The sequence below is a fragment of the Diabrotica virgifera genome, chromosome 1, assembly GCF_917563875.1.
Source record: "Diabrotica virgifera virgifera chromosome 1, PGI_DIABVI_V3a".
Taxonomy (NCBI): domain Eukaryota; kingdom Metazoa; phylum Arthropoda; class Insecta; order Coleoptera; family Chrysomelidae; genus Diabrotica; species Diabrotica virgifera.
In genome coordinates, this window is record NC_065443.1 from 251,927,459 (window position 1) to 251,948,134 (window position 20,676).

At 31.0% G+C, this 20,676-nt stretch overlaps 1 protein-coding gene across 1 annotated transcript in view; it reads right to left on the reverse strand.

Annotated features, from left to right (window-relative positions):
- LOC126883266 (putative ATP-dependent RNA helicase TDRD12) overlaps positions 1-13,177 on the reverse strand; it is a 176,857-nt gene extending 163,680 nt beyond the window's left edge. Inside the window, exons 1-3 of the mRNA XM_050648591.1 lie at positions 12,294-13,177; positions 11,999-12,205; positions 2,940-3,192 (exon numbers count right to left, since the gene is read on the reverse strand). Of these exons, the coding sequence (XP_050504548.1) occupies positions 2,940-3,192; positions 11,999-12,205; positions 12,294-12,464 (631 nt within the window). The 5' untranslated portion in view covers positions 12,465-13,177. The remainder of the gene's footprint in view (positions 1-2,939; positions 3,193-11,998; positions 12,206-12,293) is intronic.
- Between the last annotated feature and the right edge of the window lie 7,499 nt (positions 13,178-20,676).

Consider the following 20,676-nt stretch of genomic DNA (forward strand, 5'->3'; position numbering starts at 1 on the left):
TAATTGCGGTGAATTTTTATTAAGCTGTTTTGGCTGTAAAGTTAAAATCTTCGAAGTTATAGAGCAATAATTGAAAAAAATAGGATTTGTCGGCGCCATTTTGTTTATAAAAAAAGTAGCACACTATCTGCGGACTTTGCATACCTATATTATTAATATATAGGATCTTATAATTCGATTCCAGCAATAAAATTGCTGGTAAATAACTTTTCCATGAATTTTGCTAATTAGCCCAGAGTACTGGTCAACAACAATGGACTGGCCTCCACTGAGTCCCGATATGACTCCTATTGAGTACTTTTAGGATGAGCTCAAACGCAGGGTTCGGTCTGTATCCAGCACCAGCGACAGTGGCTGAGCTAAAAACTGCATTAGATGAAGTGTGGTAAGCGATTCTTCAGGAATCGGTCAGAAACTTAATAACGTCCTTAAGATCTCGCATGTAAAGTGTAATACAGCACAGAGGAGGAAATACTCAGTATTAATTTTGATTTTTTATGTTAATTTACTTTTATATTACCAGAGAACGGCAGTTCTCGCCAGTGGCGCACAACCCCCCTACATGCGACACTATATATACACGAAATTTTCGATTTTCTAAATCTGACTGAATTGAAAATTGGGCTAACTCCCATCTTAAAGTTCAGGAAAAGACTCGCCCATTCATATGTCAACTATCCATTTTGGTCCAAGGGTGTGGATTTTACGGCCCTTCCTATTTAGGGTCTGTTTTTCGTTCTCGTCCCCAAAACTACCAAAAACATCGAAAATGTAAGTCCGACCTTTGCGGCCTCTACTAGTACTGATCATTACCTTTCCAACGCATGTCTAAGTTTGAAAATCGGTTATACCATTCAAAAGTTACCGAGCTCAAAAATATTCTATAAAAAATACTCAATTTCTATTTAAAAAAGGGAAAATGTTTGTGGAATGTATGTAATATGTATGTATGTGTGTGGAAAAGTTAAACCGATCTAAATTTTTTTTCTGTGTTTGAAGAGGGGATCAGGGCCAATTCAGAACCGGTGTAGTTTGTGACTTTTGACCACCCATAAGCCAGCTATACGCTCTGAGCTTCGCTGGTGTCGCTCCTAGCGGTTACTAATTCAACTTTCACCGGTAATTTTTAAATTTATTATTTAATTGTTATCGCTTAATATTTACAACGCTAAAAATTAATTAAATTGTAATAGATTTTTTTAAGATTTTTCTAATCATTTTGACGTTCTATTGATGAAATATTAATTTCTTACTTCGGATACTTTCACAATTATCATGTAGATGGCGCCAAGATTAATTTATAATTACATATTACAGAACATTAAAAACGCAAATTCAGTATTTAAAACGTTAGTATATTTAAGGTAAAAATATATACCACAGCTTTGATCAACTAATATTTCTTATAATTAATGTTTTTAATTTTAATTTTAAATTAATCACTTTGACATTTATGTCAAATTTCCGGTAAACGTTTACAGACTTGTCACTACAGGCGCTCACGAATTTATAAATATCCCCTCTACGTACGAGCTCACAGCGTATAGGACTTGGTAGGTACAAAACGACATATTTTTGGGGGTATATATCTTCGGTTCAAGAAGAGACAGGAGAACCGCAAATACACCACATCAATATTGTTGAGTTAAGCTTTCAAATCGTGTCTAAGCCGTCGGGATCAGACATACACACGGCTCAGTATAGCCAAAAAACTGAAAAACTAGGCTTTGAAAATTTTGGATTTTCGACAATTACTCAAAATTTCAACCTACGAATTGCGCCAATAACTTAGCGTTTGTAGAAGGATTCTAGACGAATCTAACGATGTATACCGTATACCTCATATCCGAGAAAATTCGAATTTTTAAGTTATAGGCTTCATAAGTATGATCTAATCTATTTCTTATAAGAAAAACGGTTTTTCAAGCTCAATAATTCCTGTAATAGCTTCAGTTATCTACTTGACCTTAGATGCATCAGATACTACTTATCAATACGTTTCAAACTCATGTTTAGTGATCAAAATCGGTTAAGCCGTTTAGAAGTTATTAAGCTACAAAAGTATAATCCAATTAACGATTATTCCCGAAATGGTTTATGTAGTTGTAGTGGTTACGACGCTAAATTTGATCTGGCAACGGGAAATCCGAGTTAATTTACCGGACATCCCAATATTTTTTTTCAGTCTATTTCGAATAGAAAAAAAATCTAGTGTACATTCGATGGACACTAGATCGTTTGGGAGATAATGCGACAAATGCGACCATTTATAAAGCCTAACGTGTAATCGAGAAACATTGCATTCAACTCCAATCATTTAATTTATAAATAACTTTGAAAAACTCTTGATACAAGAATAAAAAACCGCTAAACGCCGTAAAAATGAGAGGCGCATACAATATTCCAGCTACAAAAGATCTGATATGAATATTACGTGGCGCGAAAATATATTTTTATTTTTAGGCAAAACAAAATTCTAGTTTTATTTTAAAGGATTTTTCCATATTTGCTAAATTTGAAGTAAACGCGCCACAAAAGAGTTTCAAAATTCAAACTGTATCAAAGTTACTCTTTTGTGGCGCGTTTTACTTTAAATTGAGCAAACATTATGGAAAAATCTTTTAAAATAAAACTAGAATTTTGTTTTCTATCAAAATGAAAACACATTTTCGCGCCACGTAATATTCATATCAGATCTTTTGTAGCTGGAATATTGTATGTGCCACTCATTTTTACGGCGTTTAGCGGTTTTTTATTCTTGTTTATTATATAATGACTTTCATAACGTTTTCTCACATACAATATTAAGTTATCATTGTTATGTTCTTTAGTTACTAACTTTATAGATATTGATGGCATTGCAACAAAAATTACTTCTGTTCACAATATTTTACTTCTAATTTTTTTGCTCGCAAGTGTAGTTTGTCACCAATTCTTACCCCTAAACAGATTTTGGTCAACATCTAAAACACCTGCTTTTACCAAACTGTCTCTAAGAGATACCTCTTTGTTAAGATTATCTCTAAAAACAAGATCTCCTAAGGCTACATCTCTTTGTCTATCTTCCAATTTAAATTTAAAACTATGTCCTTCAGATAGAATTTTCAGAGATTCTTTGGTGACGAGTGTTGTAGGATTCTTCACTGGTTTTTTAACATTGTAAACCTCACCGACTTCATTGTAATCCAGAAACTACAAAATGGAATATTAGTTATACTATCATACATATGATGAAAGAATATATCAAAGGTGAGCAGGCAAAATGGCATATCTCCCAATTTGTTGATTTTATTTATTTATTTTCAACGGGCTGCTGCCCAACATGATTACAAGTTTATAATATAATATTTCAATATACTTATGTGTGTTAATAATAAAATATAATAAAATAGTTATAATATAATATATTATTGTGGATCAATCTACATTGATATACAATCTCAATTGATACACCCTGTATATTGATTTGTAAATATTTATTAGACGTTAGCTTTCAACGCAAAGTGGTTTCTCCTTAATGAATTTTTCCATGAAGAATATTAAAAACATTTTTGTATATAAAAGTGAAGTGAAAGTTATTTAGTATTAGTATTTTAAACCGATTGTTTATTACGGGAAATATAGAAGCCATAGGTAATTAGTTCTTAGAAAATTAAGGTAAAGAAAGTTTGGAATTTTAAATATGTTTGTTTAATGATAGGAATATTTAGATAATTTCCGAAAAGTCATAAGTTTTGAGTAGAAGTATTGTTTGAAAGAATGACTGGGTTTTTCGATTGAAACAGAGGGAGGTGGAGAGAGAAATGTTTCTGATTGGCTTGGAAATTTGGAATGGGGAAAGTTTTGTTTGAATGTTGAGATAGTTTTGGAAAGAGGGATTATTGTGTTACAGGCAGCCGAAAGGAGCAGTCAAAAGTTTTCGTGAGTAGTTCAGAAGCAAGTACTAGTGGTTGTGTTGATAAGTGAGAGTAGCTGAAAAGTGGAACGAGAGACAAATCAAATCGAGAAGAAATACCTCTTTGATTCTGTAAAATCCAAGAGAGTAAGTTACAAGAATTATCGTTATTAAAATTATTTGTGACACCAAGTAAGAGAGATACTTGGGTCTCAGGAGATTATTGTTGAGAGAAAGCGAGGAGAAAGTTTTGGAGTTTATTGAACGAGTACTGGCAAAAAGAGGCCTGGCTTGTGTTTTGGAGAAATAGTTGCTGGTATGCTGCTGGATTTTTACTGAGAACGGAGAGGGCTTTGATTGGTAGCCTAACATAATCAACAAGGAGGAGCTGTTTGGGTCAAGAGGAGACATCATTGCGTGTGAATCAAAAAGGTTAGTCAATAACCTATGTGATAGATTTTTTTTATAATCAGAAGTTAAATTCTTTTACGTAAAAGCATATGCATTTAAGATTCCAACATTTCAAAAATTTAATAGGAAGTATAAGTAATTTGCGAATACCAAATTTGTTTGTTTAGCTTGTTTTATTAATGGTATCAAGGACAAAGCGATAAATATTTATTTGAATTAGATTAATTTATATGGTAAAAGTTTCTTTTGGACAGTTATGCCCACAGGATTTAATTAATAAATTTACAGAGCATTGCTTTTGATAATAAAGGTATTTGTATGTGTTTATTTATGATTTTTCTATTTATTTCCTTTTCCTATTTTATCCCGATAAGGATCAACTAAGAGATACTGAAGCCACGAGAAAGGATAAGTATAACCTAAGAGAATTTAATTAATTTTTTTTTTTGACAAAAGGCACCCTGAGATTTTTTCTTAATAATTTTTATGTATGATAAGCGTTAATTAAATAATTGATCAAATAAATAATAATTAATATCAAAGTAATAAGAAGCAGATCATAACAATATACAGTGTGTCAATTTGAAAAGTTGCCAATCCCTACAATTTGGTCCCTATAAAAAATCTAAAAATATACAAAAACACGTTAAATTTATTTGTGAGGGGGACATTTTGTACACCAGTTTTCAACTAAATTACATTAAACCTCTAGCGGGGGCGGACACAACTCCCAAAATCTGTAATGGAAAGGGAGGTTGAGTGATACCTCATTTTGAAGGTGATTCCTTTTCAAAAATACCACATACCTTATATTTCTTTTTAGTACTTTTGGAAAAATCTTGGACTCAATGCTCTAAAAAATTTTGGAGTTCTGAACTCGATACTTAATATCTTTGCGGTGTTACTTAATTTTTCAAAAATACTCTAAATACCCAAAAAAAATTCAATTTGGAGTTCAATATTCCAAAAACAGTTTTGGAGTTCTGAACTCGATACTTAATATCTGTACGGTTTCACTTGATTTTTCCAAAAGTACTGAAAAGAAATATAATGTATGTGATATTTTTGAAAAGGTAATCGAACGATCTTTAAAATGAGGTATCACTCAACCCCCCTTTCCATTAAAGATTTTGGGGGTTGTGTCCGCCCAGCTAGAGAGTTAATGTAATTTAGTTGAAAACTGGTGTACAAAATGTCCCCCTCACAAATAAATTTGACGTGTTTTTGTATATTTTTAGATTTTCTATAGGGACCAAATTATAGGGGGTGGCAACTTTTCAAATTGACACCCTATATAGTGACTGTACACCCCGATTTGGGGCTAAGTCGCGAAAGCTTTTTAGATCCTATTTCTTAAGAGGATCAGTCCCTTTTGCTTATGTTATCTTCTTAACGATTTCTCTCCATTTTTTCCTGTCTCTAGTTTTTCCCCGCCATTCTCTGATTCCTGCATTTTTTAAGTCTTCAACTTCTTGCAACCATTTTGATCTTGGTCTTTCTCTTTTCTTTCTTCCTCCTGGATTCAATGCCACCATAGCATATGTCACTGCTTTATCTCCTGCCCGCCAGATGTGACCTAACCATCTAACTCTGCCTTGCTTTATTTTGGTTACGATATCTTCTTTCAATACTTTCCTAACCTCTGCATTTGTTCGGCTTCTATATTCATTTTGCTCCGTTCTGATTGGTCCCAGTATGGTTCTCCTGATCTTTCTTTCCACTATTCTTAAGTTTTCTATCTTTTTAGTCATCGTCATTGTTTCTGGTGCATATAATAATATTGGTCTAATTATGGTATCGTACATTCTCATCTTGGTTTTCATAGTCAGTATTTTGCTTTTAAGTACTGTTTTATTTACAAAATAGGCTTTATTCGCTGCCAATATTTTTTCTTTTATTTCTGGTATTCTTTCACCCATTTTGCTTATTGTCACACTCAGGTATTTCAAATGTTCTACATCTTCAAACTCTGAATTTCCTATTTTGGTTTTTCCTTTTATAGTCCAAGTAATGAAGCTTAAAATAGGACAAATCCTCGCAATTTTTACAGAATAGATCGATTTTCTTGAAAATTTGAGAATAAGTAGTGGATAGTCCAAGGATCAATATCTATATGATGCCGAAAGGCGCTTTTACCATGGGGGAGGTTACCACCCCATCTCGGGGGTGGAAATTTTTTATTATATATAGACCGCAAAAGTTGGTAAGAACATGCATTCTAAGCAAAAAACGTTCTATACATTTTTTTTTGATAAAATTAATTGTTTTCAATTTATTCGCTATCGAAAGTGTTACGTTTATATAGAAAAAATCAATGTTTTTAATAAGTTTTCTGCTAATAACTCCAAAGTTTTCGTTTTATCAAAACAACTATACTTAACAAAAATGTACCTTTTAAAAAGATAAACAAAACCGTTTTTTTATTTTCTTTAAGACCAATAGTAATCGAGCTATACTTTATTATATGTTAGCTCTTCTTCGTCAAATTCTAAATATTGTAGTTTCAAAGTCAAAAGACGGGAAAACCATGCATTTTTCGAGGATAACTTGTTCAAACTAATTCAAAGTATTTAAAAATAGAAATAAAATCCAGAAATAAAAAAAAAGTCTCTAGCTCAAAAATTAAATGACTTTTTTTTAATGTAATATTTACAATCTGTCCTCAACTAAGAACAATAGGTAAATTATTTGACAAAAATTGAAAATTTGACCTGTAGAGGGAGATCCAGTGATCACCCTCTTTACATAAATTAAAATGACTTATAATGAAAAGAATGTCAGTCCCTATTTTTTTCAGCGAAAAAGTGATCGGAAGCAACCTCCTAATCACCACCCTAATTAAAATTAGTCATTGATCTTCTTTGGACTTCTTTATTTATGTATTATTAATAGGTTCTAGAAGTTTGACCGGCTTAGAATGATTAGTTTAAAAAAATGAAATTAAAAGCGAATAACCAATTTTTGTAGTTTGCAAAAAATGGCCCTTTCTTCAGAATAGAAAGATTATCATCAGAGATACGAAAAAATGTTTAAATATGAAATTGTAGCTAATTTAATTCTCAAGAACATGGTTTGCAAAAATTTATTCTACAGAAAAAATTGAGTACGCTATTGACAATTAAAACTTGTAATAACATGCAAAAACCACCTTTACCAACCCTTTCAAAGTCACCTCTTTTTGTGACTGAAGATTTTAAAAAGACCTAATATCAATAGGCTTATAGATCTTGTAAAAACCTACAAAATTCTTTGTTGCCAACCTTTCTAAGATAAAAAATAAAAAAGTTACGGTTAAAAAATCAATATATTTTTTTGAAAAAAAAAAAAAAGGAGAAATCTAAGTGGAAGCATAATAATGTAAGTTAGTGGTGATTTATGTATTATTAATAGATTCTAGAAGTTTGACTGCCTGAGAATTATTAGTTTTAAAAAAACTGGAGTTAAAAGCGAATAACGAATTTTTGTAGTTTGATAAAAAATGCCATTTTCTTCAGAATAGAAAGATTAGCATCAGAGATACGAAAAAATATTTAAATATGAAATTGTAGGTTATTTAATTCCCAAGAATTTGGTTTGAAAAAAATTTTTCTACGGTAAAAATTGAGTGAATCGTAAATGAGTATCATCGAAAAACATTGATTTTTTCAATATAAAACACCTTCGATAACGAATAAATCAAAAACTCTTAATTTTATCAAAAAAATATATAGAACATTTTTAGCTTAGAATAAATGTTTTATCAACTTTTGCGGTCAAAATAAAATAAAAAGTTTCCACCCCCCAGATGGGGTTGCAACCACCCCCATGGTAAAAGCGCCTTTCGGCATCATATAGATTTTGATCCTTGGACTATCCGCTACTTATTCTCAAATTTTCAAGGAAATCGATCCATTCTGTAAAAATTGCAAGGTGAATATCTTCGGTTCCAGGACTATTATTGCTGTTTTCCCTAGTCTTAATATTTTTGTCTTTTCTTCATTTAATCTGAGTCCCATTGTCTTCCCTTTCTCTTTTATTTCTTCTAACATTTCTTTCATTATGTTTCTTATTCTTTGCAATAATAACAATGTCGTCTGCGTAGGCGATTATTTGTCCGTCTCTTGTTCTTAGGTTCCCTTTGTTTATATTGGCCAAAGTCGCCATGGCAAAGTATATGACTTTTCAGACTTTGAGAATGCTGTTGGAGCAACTTGTTCTGGGAAAACAGTGGTCAAATCAATGCAGCATGAAGATTTTGCAGTATGGCCTTCTTGTGTCTCTAACTACAAGCTGAATAAATTTGTGAATCGACCCTACCTGAATGATTTAGTGTACATCAAAGTCGAACGTGGCAAAGATACATTGTTGTACAGACTTTGCTACGATGAATATTGCCTCCTTCAGGAACTAGACTTTATGACCAAAAAGGGAGCTGAAAAGGCGAAGAGCCCCCCTATTTTCCGAACTGCACCTCGAGGCATCTGCTTGGCGAAGAAACAAGATATTATTACAAAACTGCTTCCCTTGATGCCTGAAAATAGGAAACGTTTTTGGTTGGACTTGCCTGAAAGTGATGTTCCAGACTTGTGTGTTTCAGACGACATCCCTAGTTGAGAAAAGGGTGTGTGTGTGATCCTAACTGTAAAACATATTTTTTTTGTTTTGGCTTAAACTTTTTTATGAACGCATTGTTATATTATATAGATACAGGTCTCAAAATTTTATTCATTTTTAATGTTGACACAAATCCTTGCTAAAGTTGTTTTATTCTAATAACTTATAATCCTGTATTTTTAATGTAGCATACCTTGAATTTTATAGGCCTAATTACAATAGTTTCACTCTAACTCAAGCTAAATATTATGATTTTTTTGTTGAAATACGTTTGTGTATATTTCAATTAGCAAATAAGCACTATATTTAACTTTTTAAGAAAGCATTATATTATAACAAACATTTTCAAACAAGACTATTAAATGTAGTTTTAGATTTCAATTAAAAATAGTAAAATGTGTTCTTTCTTAAATAGTCCGTCTCTAAGTATATTTTGAGTAACATTCTATGAATAAATTTTGCAAAAACTCCTGGGTGTTTACCTTTTTTAAACCCTAAATGTTTTTTTAGTTTTAAAGTAAAATACATAATGAGCCACCATGAGAGTTAAGGTTTTTATGTTACGGTTTGCACTACTGTTTGGAGGTAACAAGGCCTTAAGTGCCATTTTTATGCCCAAAAAAAGCCAAAAACAATTTTTTTTAACAAAACTTGTTTTTTATTTATTTTTATTAAATTATTAAGGCCTTTAAACGTACATTTTAGAGAAAAAAGGTTGTGAAAAAGTATATTTCACGTTTTATTGAATATCTCCGTTTCAAGTAAATTGGAGTTAAGGCTTTCTTCCTAAGCAGGGCAGAATATTACTAACATAAAAACTGTCAAATTACTATATTTCTCTTATGTACATTGTAAGTTAGAATATGCATCTATAATTTGGTCTTCATTTTATAATTCACATATTCAGTTGATTGAAAAGGTGCAGAGTAAATTTTTAAAATATTTATCATTTAAAATTAACGGTATATATCCAGAGGGAGGTATCAGAAATAGTGAGTTGTGTAATAGTTTAGACATGGTTTCATTAGAAATGAGGCGAAATAGTGCTTCACTAATATTCTTATTTAAATTGTTGCATAATTCAATTGACTGCCCCGATATTCTTAAACAAATAAATTTTAATGTACCTTCTTATCCTGTTAGAAATGTTTCCACGTTCAGAACTACACAAGCCAGAACAAACCTGATATTAAACTCCCCCATATTTGTTATGTGTGAAAATTATAATTGTTTGGTAGACTATTGTGATATATTCAACTATAGTATAAGTCAACTTATCACAATGGCTAAGTCTCATTTGAATTCTTAATTTATTTGGTAATTGTTTTTTCTTTTATTTAATTATTGTAGACTCTTAAAGTAATGTAATTTAAAATTTAGTTTATAATTAATGTAAAATTGTCCTATAAATGGATACCTGTTGGACAATAAAGCTATTATTATTATTATGACATATTGCCTGCTCACTGTCCAAATTATTATAAAAGTAACTTCTAAAACAGCTGTTACTTAACTGAACCTTTAAGGGGATATCCTAGTGTAAAACTACTAAATTCATATATTTTTTTGTGAATTTCTAAAATAAAAAATACTGTGCCAATTGTTTTGAAAATTTGCATGAGCATTTGATATAAAAAGAAGTACATGTAAAACAATGTTCATAAAAAATATTGAAAATTAAACTACTGACACCGTGAAAATAAAAACATAGCTCCACTGCTGCAATGATTGGGACTAAATAGAGATCCAGAACCATAAAATTTCAAAGATATTATTGAAATAATAGTTATTTTCCATACCATCAACTAGGGGTGATCGGATAAAAAAGGTTTTTGAAACTGTAAATGTTTTAGCTAATTTAAAAAAAAATTCAACACTTCCGTCATTTTTCCAAATTTTAATATTTTTCAAAAATCTTAGTTGATGGTATAGGAAATAACTTACATTTCAATAATCACTTTGAAATTTTATGTTTCAGGATCTCTATTAATCCCAATCACTGCAGCAGTGGAGTCATGTTCTTATTTTCACGGTGCCAGTAGATGGCACATACATCATTTAATTTTCAATATTTTTTTATGAAAATTGGTTTACATGTACAGTGGAACCTCGATTATCCGTCTCTCCATTAACCGTCATCTCTGTTAACCGTCAGGATGCGATATAATCAGGTTCGTAATTTTCTTATTTTTATTGTGTTTATTATTTAGTATTCTTTGCCCATTTTTAGCAATACTTCCGTGTTAGTTTTCTTCTGCGTCCATGCCATTCTAAACATCCTCCTGTAACACCTCATTTCAAAGGACTGTAGCTTATTTTATGTGTTCTTGCTTCAATGTCCAGCTTTCAAGTCAAAACACATCTCAGATTAGAACTCTCAGTTCTAATCTAAGGTCTGTATTGCAGAGAATTTTAAATTTTGCAACCGCCTTTCTTGCTATTTCTAGCCCGGCCCTTATTTATGTTGTTTGATCATCATTGTATTGACTAGATAAGCAAAAATTGAGTTAACGATTCATTTTGATTGAACATTTGACGGTGGCGATGTCGTTGATGTTATTGAAAGTGACAATGATTTGAGTAAAAAAGTTAGAGCAGTTGCATCGCACATGCAACAATTCATCGACTGGTATTCTCGACCAGAAGCCAATAAAGTAGATTGCATGATCTTCCGCTGATTAAGAAATTCAGCCGTTGCAAAAAGTAAAGCAACGGTAAAACAAACAAAGATTTCAGAGTATTTTAAACCAAATTGATTCGATTGTCCCTCGTAAATTGTCAAAAAAAAATAAAAATTCAATTTGAGACTTGTATTACATATTTTTTTAATTATCTGCTAACCGTCTTTTCGATTATCCGTCATACCCTTGCTCCGGTGCCCTGACGGATAATTGAGGTTCTACTGTACTTCTTTTTATAATAAATGCTCATGCAAATTTTCAAAACAATTGGTAAATAACTTTTTATTTTAGAAATTCCCAAAAAAAGTATATGAATTTCGTACTTTTACATTTTGTATACCTAATTGGGTATTGTATCTTCACATTGAGCAACTACTAAACTTGAAACTCCTATTAAAGTACATAAAAATGAACTTGCCTGTTCCATGCAGACTGCGTTATTCAAACAAGCCTGAAAAGACAAGTGCCGAAATTTGCTTAGAGATGCAGGTATCTCATACACCTTTTCAATTTCCTTCATTGTTCCGTAGTCAATAAGCCATACAAGATATGATGGCTTATCCCTTTCATCTATGTGTTCAATAACAGCTCTATAAGCAAAATCATCTACCACAGCCACCACCATCTACAATAAAGGAATTGTCAATCAACATACAGACAATGAGTGGCTAATAAAGTAAAATGCTGTTAAGTTAATTATGATACATAATTACCTCTCCGAGATCCAAATCAGAATAATTTTTAATTTCTGTAAGGGACTGTTGGATTTCACCATCCATATAGGCTAACAGTGGTTTCCTTGTTTTGTTCTTAACTACCACCCAAAATAAATGGGGATTTATGAACGTAGTTATATCTACATCACAGTCATCTGGTAACTCCATTTTCGGCAAAATCTCCCAAAAACGTTTACTCAGTTCAGAAAAGGAAAATAGCAAAATTTACAAAACAGCAAACACCATTAGATTTTACTTATTTAGCGCGACAAATAAAAATATTTATTTGTTAGATTCTAACTTATAATCGTGTTAGATTTAAGATATACACACAGTCTTAAATTCATTCCTATTTATACAGTATTCCTAGAATATTTTTAAAGAAAATAAAACTTGCTTTAACTGCTTTAACTAACCAACCATAGTCCATAAAACCACAGCGCAAGCGCAGGAGCAGAGCAGTGGAGGTGGAGCAGTCAGTGCAGTCACATCCGTCACAGCACATGTCAAACTCAAACAGCTTTGTTTGTTTGTGCATGTTTTGTGCTTTAACCTTGTGTTTTTTGATTTACTAGACGTGGCCCCTGGGGCCTGATTCTAAATCAAATTTCGACACTAAACAAGTCGCTTTCAATATGGCGACGGTTGAAATGCGATTGTGCGAGCCTTGTGGATTTTAGTTGAACTAACGAAGTGACGTCATGAAATAGCGACTATCGAAATTAATAGCGACTTTAAAAAGGGTGTTGATATTATAATTTCGACTGTCGAAATTATTTGACACGGAGATGAATGATTGGCCAAAAGCGAGGTTAGGTTTAGTTTAGATGTGTTTTGTTTATTTCTTGCAAGGAAAACTAAAGCAAAAGGTATTATAATATAGCTGGGTTTAATTGAAATTTGCTTGTTTTGAGGAATTAGATAGAATAGTATTAAATTAGAAATATAATAATTGAGAATGTCCACAACATGAATCATCAACTCAATGAAAGATGTAAGGTAATAATCTGGGAAAATTAGTAAAAAACAAGAAAAATTAATTACCAGCTATTTTATTGCTGGACATGCTGAAATCAAATCTTAAGACTTCCTATATTAGTAATATAGCTGTGCAAAGTCCACAGAAAGTGTGCTATTTTATTTATAAACAAATTAGTGCTCCGAAATCTTTTTTTATTATTGCTCTATAACTCCGAAAATTTTAACTTTAAACCAAAACACTCACATAAAAATTGACAGTAATTCTAAGTCTAATTGACATTGATAATTTATTCCAATTTCCTTCGACGGAAATTTTCCTCGGAAAATTCGGGTTTTCCAAACAAAATCTTTAATTTTCAACTAAAATTTGAGGGAAGTAATTATTTATCAATAATTAAATAATTTGGTGACAGTGATATAAATCTTTTTTGTTATAAGTGTCTTGAAGATATGAAAATTTGTATGTACAAAGAGGACCGGAATTAAAAGGTATCTAATGGTTCAAAGATTAAAATCCTGTTGTTTATAACTCTGTCGCAAATGCCGGTCAAATTTGACCGGTTATACCTGGAATCACTCCTCGCAATTCAATTTGTTTTTCTTCGTAAAGGACACAGAAGCCGTGCCCTTTTCAACAGCGTTAACTTAATTTAATTAAATCTAATATTTTCTGAGGGGTTCTATTTGTTTATAAGCCAAAAAATTGTTTCTTTATAACATTCCTGAGACCGCTCAAATGGTCCAATTTCAATCCTGTAAGGAACGTTGAATAGGTATAGTGCTTTTTATACGAAAATCATAGTTATTCTGGTGTATCATAATCTTTCTGGTTATTATTTCGACCGAAATTTTTTAATTAACATTTTAATTATTGCTAAACTATTGGTTAGATTGTCGCCGGTCTCCTGATATACAGAGAGGGGCTAAATTATGGAATAAATTCATTTTCTCTAAAATGGACGATTTTAGAGAAAAATCCCGAAACAGGTCGATTTTTATTTTTAAATTAAATTTCTTGGCATATATTTCAAACTAGTGACGTCATCCATCCGAGCGTGATGACGTAATCGATTATTTTTTTTAAATAGGAATAGGGGTTCGTGTTGTAGCTCATTTACAAAGGCGTTCAATTATCTATTCAGTATTATAAACATTAATATCATTATTTATACAGGGAGGCCAAAAAAATTTTTGAATTAAGTTAATTGACGCAAGAAGAAGAATGCATGTAATTTATTTAACTCAAAATACATTCTATTGCTGTCAGAAAATAGAAAAAAATGTTTATTTTGCAAATAAACATTGCTTTTAGCTTAAATTAAATGTTCAAACTGCCAATAGGTAGGAGGGAGGCTGTTTGTGATTTAATTTAAGCGAAAAGAAATGCTTATTTGTGAAATAAACCTTTTCTTCTATTTTCTGACAGCAGTACAATGTATTTTGAGTTAAATAAATTACATACATTCTTCTTTTTGCGCCAATTAATTTAATTCAAAAAAATTTTTTGGCAACCCTGTATAAATACCTAATGATAATAATGTTTATATTACTGAATAGAGAATTGAACGCCCTTTCAAATGACCTACCACACGACCCCTATTCCCATTAACAAAATTATCGATTACGTCATCACGCTCAGATGGATGACGTCACTAGTAAGAAATATATGCCAAAAAATTGTAATTTAAAAATAAAAATCGACCTCTTTCGGGATTTTGCTCCAAAATCGTCCGTTTTAAAGAAATGAATTTATTCCATAATTTAGCCCCTCTGTATAATCTACTATAATAAATCTTTCATGTCATCAATTATTTAATTATTGATAAATAATTAGGTACTTCCCTAAAATTTTAATTGAAAATTGCAGATTTTTTGGGAAAACTCGGATTTTCTGAGTAAAATTTTTGTTGAAGGAAATCGGAAAAAAAATAACTTTGTGCAGAACTAAATTACGGTGAATTTTTATTTGAGTGTTTTTGGCTCAAAGGAAAAATTTTAGGAGTTACAGACCACTAATTGAAAAATAAAGAAGATTTAGAAGTGCTAATTTGTTTATAAATAAAATAACACACTTTCTGCGGACTTGTCATACCCCATATTACTAATAAAGTAACGCATAAATTCGTTATTTCGTAAAGTGGTTACTTTAAGGAAAATTCCCGAAACACGTCGATTTTTATTTTTAAATTACGGTTTTTTGACATATATATCATACTAGTGAAGTCATCCATCTGGGCGTGATGACGTAATCGATGATTTTTTTAAATGAGAATAGGGGTCATATGATAGCTCATTTAAAAGGGTATTCAATTCTCTATCCAAGAATATAAACATTAACATAATTATTTATACAGTGTGTTCAAAAAACATTTTTTAATTAAAATAAGTGAGACAAAAAGAAGAATATAATGTAATTATTTAATTCAAAATACATTTTACTACTTTCAGTAAACAGAAAAAAAAATTTATTTGACAAATAAACCTTGATTTTCGCTTAAACGAAATGTTCAAACTGCCAAGCGACAGGTGGGTGGCAGCTTTAACATTGAATTTAAGCAAAAAACAATATTTATTTCTCAAATAAACATTTTTTTCCTGTTTTCTGACAACAGTAAAACGTATTTTGAATTAAATAAATTACGTACATTCTTATTTTTGTTTCAATTATTTTAATTAAAAAAATGTTTTTTGAACACCTTGTATAAATAATTAGGTAAATGTTTATATTAGTGAATAGAGAATTGAATACCCTTTCAAATGAGCTATCACATGACCATTCTCATTTAAAAAAATCATCGATTACGTCATCGCGCCCAGATGGATGACGTCACTAGTATGATATATATGCCAAAAAATCTGAATCTTAAAATAAAAATCGACCCGTTTCAGGATTTTTCATTAATGTCGCTGGTTTACGAAATAATGAATTTATGCGTTACTTTATGGACGCACTGTATATGCAATCTTAAGATTCGATTTTAGCAATAAAATAGCTGGTAAATAATTTTTCCCAAAAATGGCATTTTTTCGATAATTTTCCCAGACTATCAACAAGTTCCAATAAACGGGAGCGCCAACCCAAATTCTGAGCAGTCTCAACATGATAAGATTAATATCCCCAGTTGTAACTAATATCGAAATGAATAAGAATCGCTATATTCTGCGGCTGTCATGGCGGTGTCGAAATGAAATTGCGACTGTCGAAATGAATTGGCCTGGGGCCTGATTCTAATTCATTTCGACAGTCGCAATTTCATTTCGACACCGCGCGATTCTTGGGGATATTAACCTTATTATGTTGAGACTGCTCAGAATTTGGGTTGGCGCTTCGGTTTCTTGGATTTTGTTGATAGTCTGGGAAAATTATCGAAAAAATACCATTTTTGGGAAAAATTATTTACCAGCTATTTTATTGCTAAAATCGAATCTTAAGATTGCATATATTAGTAATATGGGGTATGACAAGTCCGCAGAAAGTGTGTTATTTTATTTATAAACAAATTAGCACTCCTAAATCTTCTTTTTTTTTTTCAATTAGTGGTCTGTAACTCCTATATTTTTTCCTTTGAGCCAAAAACACTCAAATAAAAATTCACCGTAATTTAGTTCTGCACAAAGTTATTTTTTTTCCGATTTCCTTCAACAAAAATTTTACTCAGAAAATCCGAGTTTTCCCAAAAAATCTGCCATTTTCAATTAAAATTTTAGGGAAGTACCTAATTATTTATCAATAATTAAATAATTGAAGACATGAAAGATTTATTATAGTAGATTATACAGAGGGGCTAAATTATGGAATAAATTCATTTCTTTAAAACGGACGATTTTGGAGCAAAATCCCGAAAGAGGTCGATTTTTATTTTTAAATTACAATTTTTTGGCATATATTTCATACTAGTGACGTCATCCATCTGAGCGTGATGACGTAATCGATAATTTTGTTAATGGGAATAGGGGTCGTGTGGTAGGTCATTTGAAAGGGCGTTTAATTCTCTATTCAGTAATATAAACATTAATATCATTAGGTATTTATACATGGTTGCCAAAAAAAAATTTTGAATTAAATTAATTGGCGCAAAAAGAAGAATGTATGTAATTTATTTAACTCAAAATACATTGTACTGCTGTCAGAAAATAGAAAAAAAGGTTTATTTCACAAATAAACATTTCTTTTCGCTTAAATTAAATCACAAACAGACTCCCTCCTACCTATTGGCAGTTTGAACTTTTAATTTAAGCTAAAAGCAATGTTTATTTGCAAAATAAACATTTTTTTCTATTTTCTGACAGCAATACAATGTATTTTGAGTTAAATAAATTACATGCATTCTTCTTCTTGCGTCAATTAATTTAATTCAAAATTTTTCTTGGCCTCCCTGTATAAATAATGAAACTAATGTTTATAATACTGAATAGAGAATTGAACGCCTTTGTAAATGAGCTACAACACGAACCCATATTCCTATTTAAAAAAATAATTACGTCATCACGCTCGGATGGATGACGTCACTAGTTTGAAATATATGCCAAGAAATTTAATTTAAAAATAAAAATCGACCTGTTTCGGGATTTTTCTCTAAAATCGTCCATTTTAGAGAAAATGAATTTATTCCATAATTTAGCCCCTCTCTGTATATCAGGAGACCGGCGACAATCTAACCAATAGTTTAGCAATAATTAAAATGTTAATTAAAAAATTTCGGTCGAAATAATAACCAGAAAGATTATGATACACCAGAATAACTATGATTTTCATATAAAAAAGCACTATACCTATTCAACGTACCTTACAGGATTGAAATTGGACCATTTGAGCGGTCTCGGGAATGTTATAAAGAAACAATTTTTTGGCTTATAAACAAATAGAACCCCTCAGAAAATATTAGATTAAATTAAATTAAGTTAACGCTGTTGAAAAGAGCACGGCTTCTGTGTCCTTTTCGAAGAAAAACAAATTGAATTGCGAGGAGTGATTCCAGGTATAACCGGTCAAATTTGACCGGCATTTGCGACAGAGTTATAAACAACAGGATTTTAATCTTTGAACCATTAGATACCTTTTAATTCCGGTCTTCTTTGTACATACAAATTTTCATATCTTCAAGACACTCATAACAAAAAAGATTTATGTCACTGTCACCAAATTATTTAATTATTGATAAATAATTACTTCCCTCAAATTTTAGTTGAAAATTAAAGATTTTGTTTGGAAAACCCGAATTTTCCGAAGAAAATTTCCGTCGAAGGAAATTGGAATAAATTATTAATGTGCAGAATTAAATTACTGTCAATTTTTATGTGAGTGTTTTGGTTTAAAGTTAAAATTTTCGGAGTTTTAGAGCAATAATAAAAAAAAAGATTTCGGAGCGCTAATTTGTTTATAAACAAAATAGCACACTTTCTGTGGACTTTGCACAGCTATATTACTAATATAGGAAATCTTGAAGATTTTATTTCAGCATGTCCAGCAATAAAATAGCTGGTAATTAATTTTCCTTGTTTTTTACTAATTTTCCCAGATTATTACCTCACATCTTTCATTGAGTTGATGATTCATGTTGTGGACATTCTCAATTATTATATTTCTAATTTAATACTATTCTATCTAATTCCTCAAAACAAGCAAATTTCAATTAAACCCAGCTATATTATAATACCTTTTGATTTAGTTTTCCTTGCAAGAAATAAACAAAACACATCTAAACTAAACCTAACCTCGCTTTTGGCCATTCATTCATCTCCGTGTCAAATAATTTCGACAGTCGCCATCGCCATATTGAAAGCGACTTGTTTAGTGTCGAAATTTGGGCCTGGGGGCCTGATTCTAATTCATTTCGACAGTCGCAATTTCATTTCGACACCGCGCGATTCTTGGGGATATTAACCTTATTATGTTGAGACTGCTCAGAATTTGGGTTGGCGCTTCGTTTCTTGGATTTTGTTGATAGTCTGGGAAAATTATCGAAAAAATACCATTTTTGGGAAAAATTATTTACCAGCTATTTTATTGCTAAAATCGAATCTTAAGATTGCATATATTAGTAATATGGGGTATGACAAGTCCGCAGAAAGTGTGTTATTTTATTTATAAACAAATTAGCACTCCTAAATCTTCTTTTTTTTTTCAATTAGTGGTCTGTAACTCCTATATTTTTTCCTTTGAGCCAAAAACACTCAAATAAAAATTCACCGTAATTTAGTTCTGCACAAAGTTATTTTTTTTCCGATTTCCTTCAACAAAAATTTTACTCAGAAAATCCGAGTTTTCCCAAAAAATCTGCCATTTTCAATTAAAATTTTAGGGAAGTACCTAATTATTTATCAATAATTAAATAATTGAAGACATGAAAGATTTATTATAGTAGATTATACAGAGGGGCTAAATTATGGAATAAATTCATTTCTTTAAAACGGACGATTTTGGAGCAAAATCCCGAAAGAGGTCGATTTTTATTTTTAAATTACAATTTTTTGGCATATATTTCATACTAGTGACGTCATCCATCTGAGCGTGATGACGTAATCGATAATTTTGTTAATGGGAATAGGGGTCGTGTGGTAGGTCATTTGAAAGGGCGTTTAATTCTATATTCAGTAATATAAACATTAATATCATTAGGTATTTATACATGGTTGCCAAAAAAAAATTTTGAATTAAATTAATTGGCGCAAAAAGAAGAATGTATGTAATTTATTTAACTCAAAATACATTGTACTGCTGTCAGAAAATAGAAAAAAAGGTTTATTTCACAAATAAACATTTCTTTTCGCTTAAATTAAATCACAAACAGACTCCCTCCTACCTATTGGCAGTTTGAACTTTTAATTTAAGCTAAAAGCAATGTTTATTTGCAAAATAAACATTTTTTTCTATTTTCTGACAGCAATACAATGTATTTTGAGTTAAATAAATTACATGCATTCTTCTTCTTGCGTCAATTAATTTAATTCAAAATTTTTCTTGGCCTCCCTGTATAAATAATGAAACTAATGTTTATAATACTGAATAGAGAATTGAACGCCTTTGTAAATGAGCTACAACACGAACCCATATTCCTATTTAAAAAAATAATTACGTCATCACGCTCGGATGGATGACGTCACTAGTTTGAAATATATGCCAAGAAATTTAATTTAAAAATAAAAATCGACCTGTTTCGGGATTTTTCTCTAAAATCGTCCATTTTAGAGAAAATGAATTTATTCCATAATTTAGCCCCTCTCTGTATATCAGGAGACCGGCGACAATCTAACCAATAGTTTAGCAATAATTAAAATGTTAATTAAAAAATTTCGGTCGAAATAATAACCAGAAAGATTATGATACACCAGAATAACTATGATTTTCATATAAAAAAGCACTATACCTATTCAACGTACCTTACAGGATTGAAATTGG